We start from the raw sequence: 15,262 nt of genomic DNA, 5'->3' as shown, positions 1-15,262 counted from the left end.
GTGATGAAGGTCCAGCACCTCAGACTCTCCTCAGATCCTGCGGCCCAGTGCAGTGGTTTTCACTCCGGTGACGTACGCACCGGCTTCTTCTGAATGGGCACCTTCGCATCAAAAGTAAGGTCACTAGAAGCGATTCTCCACTCGAGCATTTCCACTGCAGAACTTGACGTCAAGTTTGACTTCCAAATGCCACAACGTGCTGCCGCCTACACGGCGACGACACAGTGGGTGATGTCAGCGCTGTCACACGGTCCAAAGCGCTACCGAGTCAGCATATTCCGGAAGTCTGAAACACTGCCAGTCTGGTTTTGGGAACATTGGTATTGCCTTTGTTGCTGTTGCGCCTGTTGCTGCTGAGCTTGCTGCACTTGCTGTGTTTGCGGCTGCTGCTGGATGTATCCCACGGTGCTTTGCTGTGGGACGTTAGCGGTGTGTAAGAATGTTGGAGTAGATCCACCATGGACAAGTCCTTGAGTCATCTGTGGAAACAAAAGAGAACATGATTGGACTCTGGCCTGCTGACAGAACCCCAGACGGTCACCAAGTTTCTATCTGTGAAATCTGTCTTGAGCTGTTGCCAGTCTAATCCTTGACTAGGATGCGTAACACATGTAGTGTATAGGTGAGTGGACTTCTGCCAGTATTTGAGTATTTTACCTTTAAGGGCTGAATGAAAGTTTTCAGGGTGGGAAGCAGGAAGGCGGCTTATGTTTGACCTTTTTAAAGGTCCCCCCGATACGCACAATAGCAACTTCCAAAATGATGGCAAACTTAATGAACAGTGCGTCTTGTCTGCCAAGTATCCCAGTTGTTCTCCAAGATCTGCTACATTAACAGTTATAACCACCGTCAGCGAATAAGTGAATGGGGCATAGGCAGCAGCTCTGTGGCTGCTGAAGGTACAATAGTTCATAATGCAGAATAAAGTGAAGCTGACTGTTAGTGAATAAATTCAATCCCTACAGACCTCAGCACGAGGCAAGAAGCACCTTTATGATCCATGGCTGCACACAAAAGCAATGTTTCTGATTTAACTATTCAATCTTTCAATCTCACAATTAAATGATACAAATCTCCCATCAGTAAAAACAAAAAACACACCTACACATGACAAATTGTGTACTGTACCTTATGCCTATAACTTGAACAAGAACTAAAAGTGGTCACTTCAGTGATGAAAGCATCTATGATGATGTCTGAAGTGGCTCCACAGTGTGACTGTAAATAAACTGATGTAATATTGTCTTTGGCTTTTGGAGGGATTTAGGTAATCTACTTATGAATTAGACTAACACATTTTATCTATGGTGAGTTTTTTTTTAACAGCTGGCGACTCGTGTTGTCCCTTCTGGACAAATATGAGAAACAAGTCTGGTGTAACCCGATTTAATATGTGACCTAATGAATTTTAGATCACAGCGCAGCTTTCTTACATCCAAGTCGGGGTTTCAGAATGATTGAAAATAACACCGCTCTCTAGGTTGACAGCCTGTGGGGTAGCTTGTTGCTGTGGTAACTAGGGATTCAGATGCAGTGTAATGCCTAAGATTATCATAAATCAGTAAATATAAAGCCTTGGGTAATCGCACTGAGCAGCATTATGCAACAATCCATCACAAATGACCTGAGTAATAATATGTCAAAAATGTGTTTCTAGAAAAACCTACGCACGTAAAACTGCTGCATCACTACGCAGCAGATGGGCGTCGTACCTGAAAGAACTGCTGGGGCTGCTGTAGCTGCAAGGAGTGCTGAGAAGCCTGAGGCTGAGAGTGGTAGGCTGACTGGGACTGGTTTGTGATGAAACTGTTGTGCGGGATCATGATGGGGGACGTGAAGACTGGGGAGGGCACGAGGACGGCGTTGCAGTTGACCTGTTGCATGGAGAACGAAGGGGCGATGATCTGCTGCTCCAACGTGTATCTGTGTGGAGGGCAGAACGAAGAACTCAGGCACAACATGAAATAAGACTGTACAAACAGACTGTGTGTAGTCGAATCAAAACAGTACTCACATGGTTTGGGAGATGCCCATGTTACACTGGGAAGGCTGCGAGGTGACACCGCTAGTGGGAACCAGCGTCTGCATTGGCTGGTTAAGGAGCATGCTGCAGGAAATAAAACGTGTTACTGGAAGAACTCGATCTGTACTGTTAAAAAAACCGAACCAAGGCGCGTTGTCAAAGAGGCTCCGTTTCTTTCAGGGCTCTCACCGTAGTTGTCCATCTTGGCTGAACTCGCTGTCTGTGTGTCTTTGGTTTGCATCCTGCAGAGACCTCGTGTTGGTCTGGGAGAACATCATAGGGTTGCTGTAGAAGGGCATCGTCAGACTCGTGTTCGTCTGCACGGGCACGCTCACTGCTGACTGCGCCTGCCCGCTCCGCGCAATCCTCTGCTGGACCTACAGTGAAACAAAAGGAACACAAACGGCCTATAAAAACCTGTAGAAGCCACCGGTCAAAGCATTAGCATTAGAGGATAGCTCTCCTAACAGTTTTCTGACTATTAGTTCCAGATCTGGATTTTACAGCTCTGTACCTGTGATGAGGGTGAGCTGCTCTCTCTCAGGAGTGAGTGAGGGGATGAACTGTGGGCCCCGCAGGACGGTGGTTTTGGGTGGCTCGAGAGCTGCCTGATCACCCCTGACTGGCTCTGCTGGGCCGGCCTTCCCGAGCTCTGCTGCTGCTGCTGGGGCTGCTGGGGCTGCTGCTGGGCCTGGCCAAAGTCATTGTGGGTAGGCTGCTGTAACAACATCTAACACACACATAAGCAAATTTATCATTCATTTACTAAAAGAAAATTAATGTATTAGTTTTAGGGGTTTACTACAGCCAATAATATGGCTGCTATTCTGCCTAGTTTGTAGGAAGATTTGAGTTATTCTGTTCTGTGTTTATTTTCGGCACTATGTCTGTTATTAGATTATTCATAGATTTATTCATATTTTGGAGCCGAATGGTTACAGTGCACACCGCATGACCACACGGTCACAACCATCGCCTTTGTTGCACATTATACCCCCCTTTTCCCCTGTTTCCTGTCTGCCTTTGTCCTTATCAAATATAGGCAAAAATACATTCTAATTTAGGTGAGGCAACAGTGGCAAACAAAAAAAAGGACAGTTCAGTTCAGGTGTAATTCTGATTGGCTCACAGCTCATCTCATGTTGCATTCACACCCGGGGGGCGATGGTATTTGGTAACTTGTCTTAATTATAGAAACACTACTGTACAGCCATTGTGTACCACACTGAGAGTCTCCCTCTCTGTGCATGTTATTTGGGTCATGTAGCGGTTAGAATATTTGTGCCTGAACTGGTTAGTGTTGGCCTCTTGGTGGGGCCATTCCACCATTGCTGTGAGGGGTTAGGTAACAAGCTTACAATATGATGTTGACTTCCTTAACAGCTGATAATTACATGCATGCCTAATCATGTTTTATATATAGATTCAATCTGCGGCTACCAATTCTTTATGAAATCGAGTGTTTTCCCAATGCAGAAAACAACATTTCCTCTCTTCTGTCTATAGTGGATAATACTTCAGAGCACTGGTTACTTTCATATTTACTTTTGACTGCATGACATGAGTCCTGTTTCCTTTTATCTTGGTGGGGGTGTTACCTGGAGATTAGCGAGGTGAAGCTTCTCCTTAATGTCGTGCAGCTCCTGCTGCTGCGTCTTAATGTCAGCTTGCAGAATGCGCGTCCTCTCCTCCAGCTGCTCCTTCAGCTGGTTCATTACACAGAGCTGAGGCTGCTGCAGCTGATACATGGACTGCTGCTGCTGCGTTTGCTGCTGCTGGAAGGACATGATCCAAAAAATTTAGCTTTTTTTTTTTTTAACTTAAGAACCAACTGCAAAATAGGTCTGCAACTAACAATTATTTTCACAAGAAATTGTTTGGTCTATAAAATTGTGAAAAATGCTCAACACAATTTCCCATAGCCCAAAGTGACGTCTTCAGATTGCTTCTATTGGCCGACCAACAGTCAAAAAACCCCAAAACCCTTCATTAACTATCAAAATGACAAAGAAAGGCAGCAAACCCTCACACTCACTCTAGAAGCAGGAACCCACAAATGTTTGACATTTTAGCTTGAAAAAGGATTAAAGAAGAATCAAAATAGTTGGCTACTAATTTTCTTTTTATCGACTAATCATTACAGCTCTACTGTAAATACGTCATCTGAGGACATAATCAGCTGAGTCATATAATAGTTTATTCTGATGGTGAAAGCACATCAAGCTTTTCTGCGAAATAGGTCAAAAAAATGATACGGATGAGTGATTTCTTTGAGAAATACACAAGCAAAATGTGAAAAGCTACAACACAAAAGACATACGTAATCTTGATACTTTTTTTTAACCATCTTTCTCACTTGGTTTTATAACATAATCTTATAACTAGGCCTGAAGGGAACTGTAGGCACAAGCAACAGATGACATAAACACAATTGCAGCAACAGTCATAACAACAAGATATTGTACACAAACAGACGAGAGGAAGGCAACAGGCAGGAGAAGAAGTCTAAACACTAACCATTGCGGAGTGCTTGCTGCAGGTAGGAGAAAGGGGAAGGCTCATTTGGGGAACGAGGTCAAAGGAATTTTGTCTTTGTGCCAAATTCTACAGGGGAAAACGACAAAGTTTTACAATTTAACACAATCTGTGATATTGTGTTGACTTTGTGCACTTGTTTCCCACTCACCATTTTATCTACCACAGACAGACAGAAAGACAGACAGACATGTAAACATTGTATGAACTGACCTTTGAACTACTAGGTTGGAGTCTGGCAGATGTCTTCTCTGTCCCAATGGAAGCAGACTGCCATGACGGTGTGCAGGCCTCTGTGTAGGAGTTAGCTGCTGCAGGAGAGACAACAGGTTACCTCTAAATACGTCAGTCATACTAGACTGGGTTCAGTTAAATCATAATCACTGTTTTTCTGATAACTACAACATTCAAAGTCTTTGGTGTTTGACTCATTTCTTGAGTGTGTTTCTTACACTTCTTACAATCTGTCAATCATCAGTGGTCGGTGCAAGAACAACTTATTTGAGTGAAAGTGATACTTCTCTTTTAAAAGGCTTTTTGGCTGGACATAACAAATAATCTGAAAATGTTTGCTTCAAACCCTCCCACTATGGATCTTTTCATAGACACTGGTACAAAGGCATAACATGTCCCCCTCACTTTTCAAAATCCTATTTTTGCTGAGCAGAGGATGCAGGCAAGAAAAATTTTTCAAATGAAAAAATAACTGGATCTTTAATTTAGTTTATAGTCAAAGATATGGCTGTAAAGGGATGTCCTGCTCTCTGTTGTGAAAATGTTCACGTTAGGAAAAGGTGTGAGATCTCTTAACAAAAATCCAATGATCTAATGTGAGTTTGATTGGCATTAATGTATTAATAATACTGCATGCTGTTTCACGTATTCGACTAGCATTATTTAGAAAATCCTGATGACCGGTTTCACCATGATGTTTAATGGCTGCAGATAAATGCACAATATAAGCATTCAGACATTTTAGGTTTTCAATGTAAATATCCTTAACTTCAACACAAAAAAAGGGAAAATTGTTAATAGTTGTGTTTCTTACTCAACAGAGTAACTAGCTTTCTGAGGTAAAGGCAGAACTATTTATGAAATACATTTCTTCTCTGGTTGTGTAACAATACTGCTGATTCACGAGCCCTTGATTGCCACCTCATTCTGCCTCTGACTTAAACCCACTAACTGTGATGCATTCCGTGGATGTTTTTTTTTAACGTAGCCGACGCAAATTGGAAGAAAAAAACTGAAGAAAAATCATCTACCAACTGTTATTCTGACAGATGCAGTTTTATGAATACGCCTTTGAAAATAATAAACGTATATTCTGTATATGTGCGTGGGGTAAGGGAAGCAGCAGCTATGTTCATGAGCCGCAGGTGTAATGAATCTGCCACTGTGTATTGTTCATAAACATGCAGATGGAAACCAAGTGATTTGGTATATTAGACGGTGGGTGGAAGAGCAGCTGAAGTGAGAGAGACCGGAGGCTCAAACATGATAAAGTGAGCCTCGGAAACATTTCTTCATAGATGCATTGTCACCCACATATATTATGGTAGGTGTTTTATTGGCTTCAACTCTGCTTAGTTACAGAGGTTTTACCTTTGATCACAAAGTCTTCTCAGATTTTATTATATTCAAACGATTCTAACATCTCCATTACTTTGACCCAATCAAAGCTTGGGCGTTATAACTGTCGTGCTGAATAACGGCAAGTCGTATTATTTGCTGCCTTGGAAAGTGTCACCATCTATAAATTATCAACACAATCTATATTTAAACAACAGCTCCTGCAGCCATGTAGGTGCAGGATTCCTGTACATATTGACATGCTGTTGAGTGAGTTAGCACTTTAGGAAACTGAGGATGACTCACATGCAGAGTCCGACAGTGCTGTGTGGGAGGACTTCCGGGAGCTGTGGGAGGATACCGAACGTGCACCGCTGTTTCTGTCCCGTGGAGGATCCAGTGTGGAGCAGATGTCCAAGTACAGCTCCTGAGCCTGGAACACAGAGTTCAACACCAAGGGTCAGATCTGAAGCTGACAGAAAGGACTGACCTTGTAAACGTCACATACTGTCTAGACTCTTACCTTCACTGAAGAGGGAGCTATCTCAGGAGGAGACAGCTCTTCAAAGCCAAACGCTCTCCTCCTTTCAGCTCGCACCTCAGCATAACTGCAAGGAAAACAAGACATAGAAAGAACTAATTTAACCTTAATTTAAACAAATTGTTATTTTTTCCAAGACAACCTATGCCTTATACATCCCCGGACGCTGAGAAAGACTTACCTGACAACTGTGTGAGTGCAGACAATGAACTCAGGTTTGGAGTTCCACTGGTGGTAGGTGATGTAGTAGTGAGTCTGCAACCAAATCCACTGCTGACCTTTGGTCAGGAAGCGATAGTAGCAGGATTTACCCTTTCCAAACTGCATTACTGAGGAGAGAAAAAAAGAACATCAGTGCTGTGTTCGGGTCTCAATGGTCAAGGCTTTTTCTGTGCACAAGTACAGTGGAAGAATGCATTTAACTACGAACGATTTCACACAGATGGATTCCTGGACGTGGTGGGAACAAAGGCGATTTGATAAGCAACAGAGAGAGGTGAGTTACTTACATTGCTTATGACACTGTGCTATAAGCTCCAAGTCATCCACATGATAGTAATCATAGCCAGAAGTTCCAAGAACCTCAAAGGGTAAGTAGCCGATGATTGGCGAAGCTCTGAAACCACAAAGAAGATCATAAGTATGTAGTAAAAAAAAATTAAATCTACAGTGCTGATTGATAAGAGAAGTAATCATGGAGAATCTTTTACCTGTGATCTAAAAACAGGAACTTCCATTCAAGGCTGTGTCTGGATGTGAATTCCTCGCAAGGATCTTCCACATTACACAAATCCTAAACAAACATAAAGACACAAGGTGAGTCACAGTAGTTGTAGTAGTTGGGAGAGTTTAAGTTTGTCCACTCAATTCAGCTGCTCTAATGTGAAGCAGATTAAAGTTATTCTTGATTTTAGATCATCGACTTTGCTTATACATAACAACCAAGCTGATGTAGGCAGTTCAAATACAATGTGTTAAATATTTTGTGAAGATTTCATCATTTTTGTAGAAGAAAGGAAAGTATACAAGGTTGGTATAATGCTTGCATTACAAAACAAGTCACAAAATGCACAGTATGTATAGAGTTATAAATATGGTTATATTCATGTATGTTAAAAGGTATCTGGAAATTAAAAGTGTCTATGAGTTTTTAAACTGGTTATGAAACACTCAATTTAATACTGATGCCCCTATATGACCTACATAAACAAACAAGACCATCCATGAGAAGACTGGTGATTTCTATCTATCTTCAGTAGTTCTCGATGCTTGCCACCTGGTCAGATTCCCCTTGAAATCAATGAAACAAGACAGTGGGAACACTACCGATTTTTTGAAGTTCTTTGTAGGGGCTTTAAACAAATAAAAGCCCAAATCCGAAAACTTTATTTACACAACAATGTCACATCGTCATGACACACTAGTCTACAAAATTCAAATATACAAAATGGTGTCTATAGCAACATACAGAGCCCAACAGAGCTCAGGCAATGCAGAGGTACTCTTGGTAGGCTGAGTAGTGCCGGAAGATTTTATTTACATGCAATCAACTTGTAATCATATTTTTTTGCATGCTCTCAATATTGCTGTACCCTTGAACATTCAAATATATTGTGAAAAAGCGTATGATGACCGCAACTAGTCTGTGGGAGAAACTGTGAAAAATATGTTAGGTGTAGCGTTAAAAAGACGACAAATTAAAACCAGTAATTGCACTAGATTTGTCTTGTGTCTGAGTATCTGAGGGGAAAAAATATTCCATGCCATATGGTCCAGACTTTACCGTTACAGTCATTCCATCTGGCAAATCAGTGTAATCAGTGTCTTTTACATTTTGGAACAAGTAGTGGGGGAAGAGTTGAATCCTGTCCAATGGATCTGGTTCTTCTGGCACATTTAAAGGCAGAAAAAAGGCATGGATAAAAAAAAAAAAAGTCAGAATGAAAAGACCTGTCACACTGCCTCTGAAGAAAAAAACCCATTTATAAACACCTTATTCTTTGGACTGTCCTTTGCGTCTTGGTACAAAAAGGCCACACTCTAACCCCAACATGACATCCTGATCTGACTCAAATTTACTTCCATATTTCAACCCCTAGAGCACCTTTGGGAGCAGATGTATCCTACTGATGTAATCAGTTGGAAGGTACACAGTGTGCCAGAAAAAATCTCCAGAGAGTGCTTGACATGATGGACTCAGTATGAACCAAAATGTCTGATCCCTCAGACAAAACTCCCCTCATGCAGTGGACCATGCAGATTTAGATTATTATTGTTTTCAGAGCCACCTGTTTTATTCCTTTGAGAGTAATGACGCCACACGCATGCAACAAAAAACTGACAAACAAAGGCAGACATTTTAAGGTCCAAGCCAGTCTTACCTTTAGAAACTGTGGAGTGACTAATCGTACAGTAGCAATGAGGCAGACCTGCTCCTCCAGCGATGACTGCAGGCTTCTTGGTAACGTCAACTCAAGCCCGTTACAAGAAGATGTAGGCACTGTGTGACAGAAGACAAGGTACCGCTTTAATATTATCCCATGAAAGACAACTACTTTCTTTTTTCCCCCCCCATTCAGTTTGTTAAATTAATGCTAAGTTAAAGGTCCAGTGTGTAGGATTTCGGGGCATATAGTGGTGTCTGCTACGGTAGCTGTGAAAAGCCCAAAAAAGGGAATGCCCCTATCTAGTGCAAGTGTTTGGTTTGTCCCTTCTGGGCTACTGTAGAAACATAGCGGTTCAACATGGTGGACTCCATGGAGGTGACCCACTGCGTCTGTAGATATAAAATACTACAAAAATTTAACAATTCCTCTATTCAGGTGATTATACACTAATGGAAACATGCCTATGAATATTATATTCCATTTCTGCCAATAGATCGCACTAAATTTGTTTTTTATTTTATTTTAACTTTATTTTACCAGGAAGTCCCATTGAGATGAAAAATCTCTTTTATAAGAGAGACCTGGACAAGGTAGCAGTAATACAAAAATACAACATGAATAATAAATGTTACACACTGGACCTTTAAGAGTATTTATTGACCTTAACAAAAGTGTTTACTAAATGAACGAGAGTTACACAGTTCACTGAATTTTAAGTATTTTAAATAAGGAGAAAATAGAAATCCTTACCATTGTTATGAAACTTGAAATCTCCAACAAACTTGACATACTCGTATACAGGCGGCTCCTTTGGGTCAATGTTACCTCTGGCTAGATGACAGCAAAATTCAATGTGTGCCTCACCTGAAAAACAGCAGCATTTTCATGACTAACAGCCTATTTATAATCCCGTATATGTGCATTTGTATAACAAAGTGTCCCAATTCTTAATGAGGTGTGTTTTGATCAGGTTTGTATGATACTGACAACACAGTAGTTACAGATCTGCAGTACTTCTACTTCATCATACTTTAGATCTGACAATAAATAATGTTTTGCTATGAAATGTTCAAATAGCCTGAGGAGAAAGAAAGAGTTCACATCAACACAGGGTTATGGCACCATGCTTATGTAATCTTTTAATACCGTCGTTAACACATTTTTTACATCCCTTGGGAGAGTTAAAAGTTGCAGATTCATGGTTTGACAGCATAACAAATTCACTTTAAGCTTCAGTCGCTCTCTAATGTGAACTCTCAGATGGAGAAACTTAATAATGGAACAATCTGACTGCAACAAGATTTTGAATTTCCTGCAAATTCATTATTATAGTGTGCATAATAAGCAGGCAGTTACACAGAAGCTCAAAAATCAGTACATTTTGGGTGAACAGGCCAAGGTAGTTTGGGCACCACTTGAATTCATGTGAGTTCAGCCAGTGGCTAAAAGAAGATGAGATCTTGTATAACACGATTTAGCATAATTTGCACAGTAAGGCACTTTGCTTGAAAGCTTTTTATGCAAGGAAGACAAATGATAGATGTCTCTTTTGAAATGTCCCCAAGACATGATGATCACTCCAGACATGGCTCTGTGACAGTTTGCTATTTAGGCTTCTAAGGATAGACCAACACACTAGCAACTCGCCATCTCTCTTCCTCGGAAAAGCCCAATAGAAACACAGGATTAAGGTCAGTGTCTTGAGCCCCAGATACTACATTGCTTTGGATTACTGTGCTAACAGAACAGTGATTTAAAGTCTTAACTATGATACTAAGCTAGCTCCTATTATTAGCAAAAAGGCTAATCATAGATACACACTAATCAGCAATCCGATAAACTTTAGATCCCAATTCAGCAACCTGCTCTATATATAAAGAGTGTCAAGCGACACTATTAGTGTCAGGGCAATCGTTGGGTATGTTCTGAAACACAAACTTGGAAAGGAACTTGACAAGACTTATATCAAGAGTCAACTGTCTTTGTATTTCAGACATCGATCATATCGAACAGAAGCTCCAAGTGAAAAATTACAAGACTGGCTAATATGTATTGAACTTTTGACTTCCTGATATGGGAGACAGACAGGGGCCAGACTGCGTGCCCAGTAGGATAACTCACTGTCAAGGAAGTCAGAAGCAATGGGGTCAGTCATCAGCATGTGGGATGATAGCAGCTTATACACCTCCCCGTGTTCCCGCTCCGGGAGGAAATTCAAGATATTTTGGTCCACCATATCTGACTGGTTGAAAAGGATAGATGTATGATCGTTAGTCTGCTGGTGAGCGTTTAACATGCAACAATATATACTATATATATTATTATCGTTTTTAAGTAGTTTCAGACACACTTAGAGTCAATTGCAGTTTTAAACCAGCACATACAGTAATTGACGTAATTAATCTTTATTCATTGCCATGAAAGAAGTTATGTAAGATAAATACTGTGTAGGAATGTAAAGATACATCATGAGAAAGTTAAACTGTGATACAAATATGTAAAGATTTATAGATAAAGATATGTTTGTATGTCGTGATCAGAATGAGCCTGAAGCTTAAAAACAAATACAAAGGACAACAATAAAACGATGTTAGCAAGAGAATAAAAGTAACTTAATTAAGCTTTTTCACTTACCGGTAAATGGCCAATAAGTGAAGAAACGCTGTCAGATACGTATATGATGTTGCCATCTGTAGTTAATGCCACCAAGAAACCATCTAGGGCCTGTAAAAAGAGGAAGAAAGTGAGCACTTTGATGACAAACAGCATTGCCACATATCATCATCATCATCATCTGTGGTAGTTAAATGCGTGACACACTTATATTAACATGTGCTGTTATTTACTTCTCTTTCTGTGCCCTGTTTGCCTCAAAGTGTCTCATCTACTCTACCACAGTCACAGAGTTCTTACATTTCCAACAACAGTAAATATAGATGCAGCTGAAAATTAAATTCCCATCATGTCATCTTGCCCGGGTATCCATGGGCATTTTAGGGTGAATATTTCCTTTCTTCAATATCAATATCAGTCAATGTCAGAGCTTAATCCACTTCTACTTCTCTACAAACATCCTCTTGGGCTTTACCTCCAGCATTAGCTGAGTGAACTCCTCATTACTGAGGAACGAAGGCTTCCAGTCTTGTCTCACATCACAAGTTTCATTCTGTGCAGTGATGTCTGAAAAACACAAAGATGAGGATTAAATCAACTAAATGATGGAAAATAAAAAAAAGAAATGAGAAGAACTTAACAGTTAATAATTTAATAACTAACTACATATTCATACCTTTCTGTTTCTGCAAGAAGTCAATAGTTCTCTGCAGTATGGTGGATTTGTCCATCTTGCGCGGATGGCCTTGACCCTGCAGCATGGTGCATAGCTCCTTGATGAGCACATTGAACTGGTCTCTTCTCTTCTTTTCAGATTTGTTACGCGATGCCCTTCAGCGGTGAACACATGAGAACAATTATAAGTCTGGGGAATTATACGTGGAAGCCGAGTCAATCAACGTTTATTTATCCTGCTCAGGCAGTGCATCGCTTTTCCAAACAAAACCTAGCCAAGATTGCAAGGATAGACAGAAGAATCAAAACAGTTCACAATAGATTCAAAGAAATGAGTGGGGGGGTCACAGCAGCACAGTTCTGAAAACAGAGCCTGTGTTTGTTCCTATCTGTGAGTAAAATAACGTTGTTATTAAGGCAGCGTGACAAAGAATTAATACAGCTCGGTTCTTTAAAAAGACAATTACAGAGTAGGTAATTAACTATACAAATACATAATTATAAATCAGACTCAAACACAGAGGTGGATTTTATACAAAGGATATGAGCCAGGTGATTAAATACAGAATACAGCAGTCCAATTTAGACCAATTTACACTCTAGGTTACATCATACTGGTTAATTCATTCATTCTTCTTTCCCCATGAATTGAGAAAGAGAAAGAATTAGTTTGTGGCTATTTTAATGTTAACTAATCTGGAATTATTTTGGAACATTTACATCTGCCATTTTAGTTTGTCCAACAAATTACACATTTCATCAACGGGGTCAGAGCAGGCATTTTGGAGCAACTCTGACAAATTTAATTTGTTGAGATCAGACAACATTATGGTCAGCAATAAAAAAAAATGTATTCTGTAACTATTAGCACAATTAAGTAGCGTGGAATATTACGTTATATTATACAGCTGAAAGGAAGCAAGAGTAAGAGCTGACAAAACGTAATCATCACTTGGATGCATTTTTTGTGAACTATGTCTTTTTTTTTTTTTTATTATTTATAAAATTATATATAAGTTATGCTCAGATAGTGTTAATTTCCATAGACTTCATTCTTAAGTTTCTTTTAAAATGATTAACTACCACCACAGATACATGTTTTCTATCCTCATTACTGCAGGATCAGGGAGAAAAAAGCCCACACTGACAGACATACAAACATGAACACTGAGCCTACCTTTTTGCCCTGTCTTTCTCATCTTCATCCATTAAGTCGTCCACACAGCTGTTGGTGCTAGAAAACAGAGGGGTACATGGTAAATAAGGGTTAACAGAGACAAACTGTGATCTCACTGGCTTCATCCAAAGCACTGTTTAAATAACTGGGTAACCCAGTTGCAGAGCCTTCATCTTCTCCCATATTTAACAGGTCACTGTGGCACGTAAATGCCCTACTCAATATACGTATATTTGGGTTATGCTGCACATTCAGGCTCACACAGTTTAATAATAACAAGAAATGTGGCAGCGGGTTTAACATGTGGATTCACATTATATGTCACTTGTATCAGAGGACAATTTGTCAACTGTCAAAGAGCAGAGGGAGGACTTAGCCAGCAGCCAATGCTATCCTTTTTTACACATTATTGCTAGTAGATACTTGCTATGTAAGTTTTATATTCAGTAACAGGTTCATTAATGGCAAAAGAGATAATCATTTGTACAGCGTTGAACCGTACATAAATAAATAAAAAGACTTTAACCTGATTACGGCGTTTTCTCTGTGCATGTTACTACTCCACAGATAATCAATTTCAAGGAGTGCCACCTTCTGGTATAAACCTTCAGGCTCGGGTCGGGTCTAGTTGTTTTTAATGCAATTTGTCTCCTTCACTCTTAACAGCTGTCTGAATCCATGCACAGCATGTGTTGCAAGTAGAGAAGAAAAAGAGTAAGAGTGAAAGAGTGTAGAATTAGCCTGGTGAGCCAACGATCAATAATTATATCATTTTATTCTAGGACAATTATACTTAGTATTGGCTAGAGATGTACATTTACCATGTTACTGAGGTTTCTTCAATTTGTTCCCCTGTGTTGTGAGTTTAACTCTTAGTTGTGTTAGATCAGCAGTGGTTCATTAAAATGCTTCATTACCCTTTGCAGATGTTGATCACATCTGTGAGAAATGTTCTGTGCTTTGCAGATGCACTGCAGTATGTACATGTATAGCTCAAAAATTGTAGCACACTCCAGCTCAAACTGGGAGGGTTATGCAAAGTACATGACAGATTTATTCAATTATTCAGAGTTAAATTCTCTAAATGAATTCTGAGAATGTGTTTTTACACTGGTGTGTATTTAATATTTTCCCTTGTGCCTTGTAGTATTATAAACTGACCAATGCCAAATTCTTGTAAAAAAATCAGAGTCAGCTGAATCCTTCTTAGAAATAACTTTCACCCCCACATTTGTCGCCAATCATCTTATTATTTAATTAGTCAACCCACACTCATCAATTTCTCTTTAACAGCAACCTTGCTGTAATTTGACAGAAGGACGTCCTTTCAGACTTTCTAACAAGCAGCCCAGCTCCTATTTGATTACCACCATTCATTTCCCAGAAATAATAATGAATCTATGCAGCACATTGAACTACTGTTCAGCAGCTCTAAATTGTGGTAGAGAAAGAAAGAATGACTGAAGTTTTTTAAGTAAGAAATGACAAAAGCTGTATTACTTTGAGTTTTTCTTAACATCTTTTTCTACATTAGCAGCTAGCCAAACCATATTCAGGATGATAGACGTCCAATAGGGCTGCACAGTTAATTGAAATATTCGAAATCGTGACATGGCCAAGTGCAATATCCAAATCGCAGAACCTGCAATTTGTTTGATAAGGGATAAATGTGTGGCCAAACAGTATTATAATGAAATACTGTAGTTCTGAAGAGGTGCCCTGGCCTACAAATCTTGTTC

The 15,262-nt window shown here is 39.9% G+C and overlaps 1 protein-coding gene across 7 annotated transcripts in view; it reads right to left on the bottom strand.

Annotated features, from left to right (window-relative positions):
• Positions 1 to 6: 6 nt before the first annotated feature.
• The window catches only part of npas2 (neuronal PAS domain protein 2), a 37,166-nt gene continuing 21,910 nt past the window's right edge, over positions 7 to 15,262 (bottom strand). For 3 of the 7 annotated variants that reach the window (XM_035665922.1, XM_035665923.1, XM_035665921.1), the window contains 20 exons: positions 13,524 to 13,580; positions 12,348 to 12,502; positions 12,147 to 12,238; positions 11,693 to 11,782; positions 11,180 to 11,300; positions 9,809 to 9,922; positions 9,053 to 9,171; positions 7,382 to 7,464; positions 7,181 to 7,287; positions 6,853 to 7,000; positions 6,654 to 6,738; positions 6,437 to 6,563; positions 4,772 to 4,869; positions 4,541 to 4,627; positions 3,622 to 3,798; positions 2,538 to 2,753; positions 2,213 to 2,400; positions 2,015 to 2,107; positions 1,713 to 1,923; positions 7 to 479 (listed from right to left, as the gene is read on the bottom strand). In XM_035665922.1, coding sequence (XP_035521815.1) covers positions 261 to 479; positions 1,713 to 1,923; positions 2,015 to 2,107; positions 2,213 to 2,400; positions 2,538 to 2,753; positions 3,622 to 3,798; positions 4,541 to 4,627; positions 4,772 to 4,869; positions 6,437 to 6,563; positions 6,654 to 6,738; positions 6,853 to 7,000; positions 7,181 to 7,287; positions 7,382 to 7,464; positions 9,053 to 9,171; positions 9,809 to 9,922; positions 11,180 to 11,300; positions 11,693 to 11,782; positions 12,147 to 12,238; positions 12,348 to 12,502; positions 13,524 to 13,580 — 2,587 coding nt within the window. In that variant the 3' untranslated portion in view covers positions 7 to 260. The remainder of the gene's footprint in view (positions 480 to 1,712; positions 1,924 to 2,014; positions 2,108 to 2,212; positions 2,401 to 2,537; positions 2,754 to 3,621; positions 3,799 to 4,540; positions 4,628 to 4,771; positions 4,870 to 6,436; positions 6,564 to 6,653; positions 6,739 to 6,852; positions 7,001 to 7,180; positions 7,288 to 7,381; positions 7,465 to 9,052; positions 9,172 to 9,808; positions 9,923 to 11,179; positions 11,301 to 11,692; positions 11,783 to 12,146; positions 12,239 to 12,347; positions 12,503 to 13,523; positions 13,581 to 15,262) is intronic. The other 4 variants (XM_035665924.1, XM_035665925.1, XM_035665928.1 and 1 more) reach the window with 4 other exon arrangements.

The sequence above is a fragment of the Morone saxatilis genome, unplaced genomic scaffold (assembly GCF_004916995.1).
Source record: "Morone saxatilis isolate NCDOM2014 unplaced genomic scaffold, NCSU_SB_2.0 Contig20, whole genome shotgun sequence".
Classification (NCBI taxonomy): domain Eukaryota; kingdom Metazoa; phylum Chordata; class Actinopteri; family Moronidae; genus Morone; species Morone saxatilis.
This window is presented reverse-complemented; position numbering and strand designations above follow the sequence as displayed.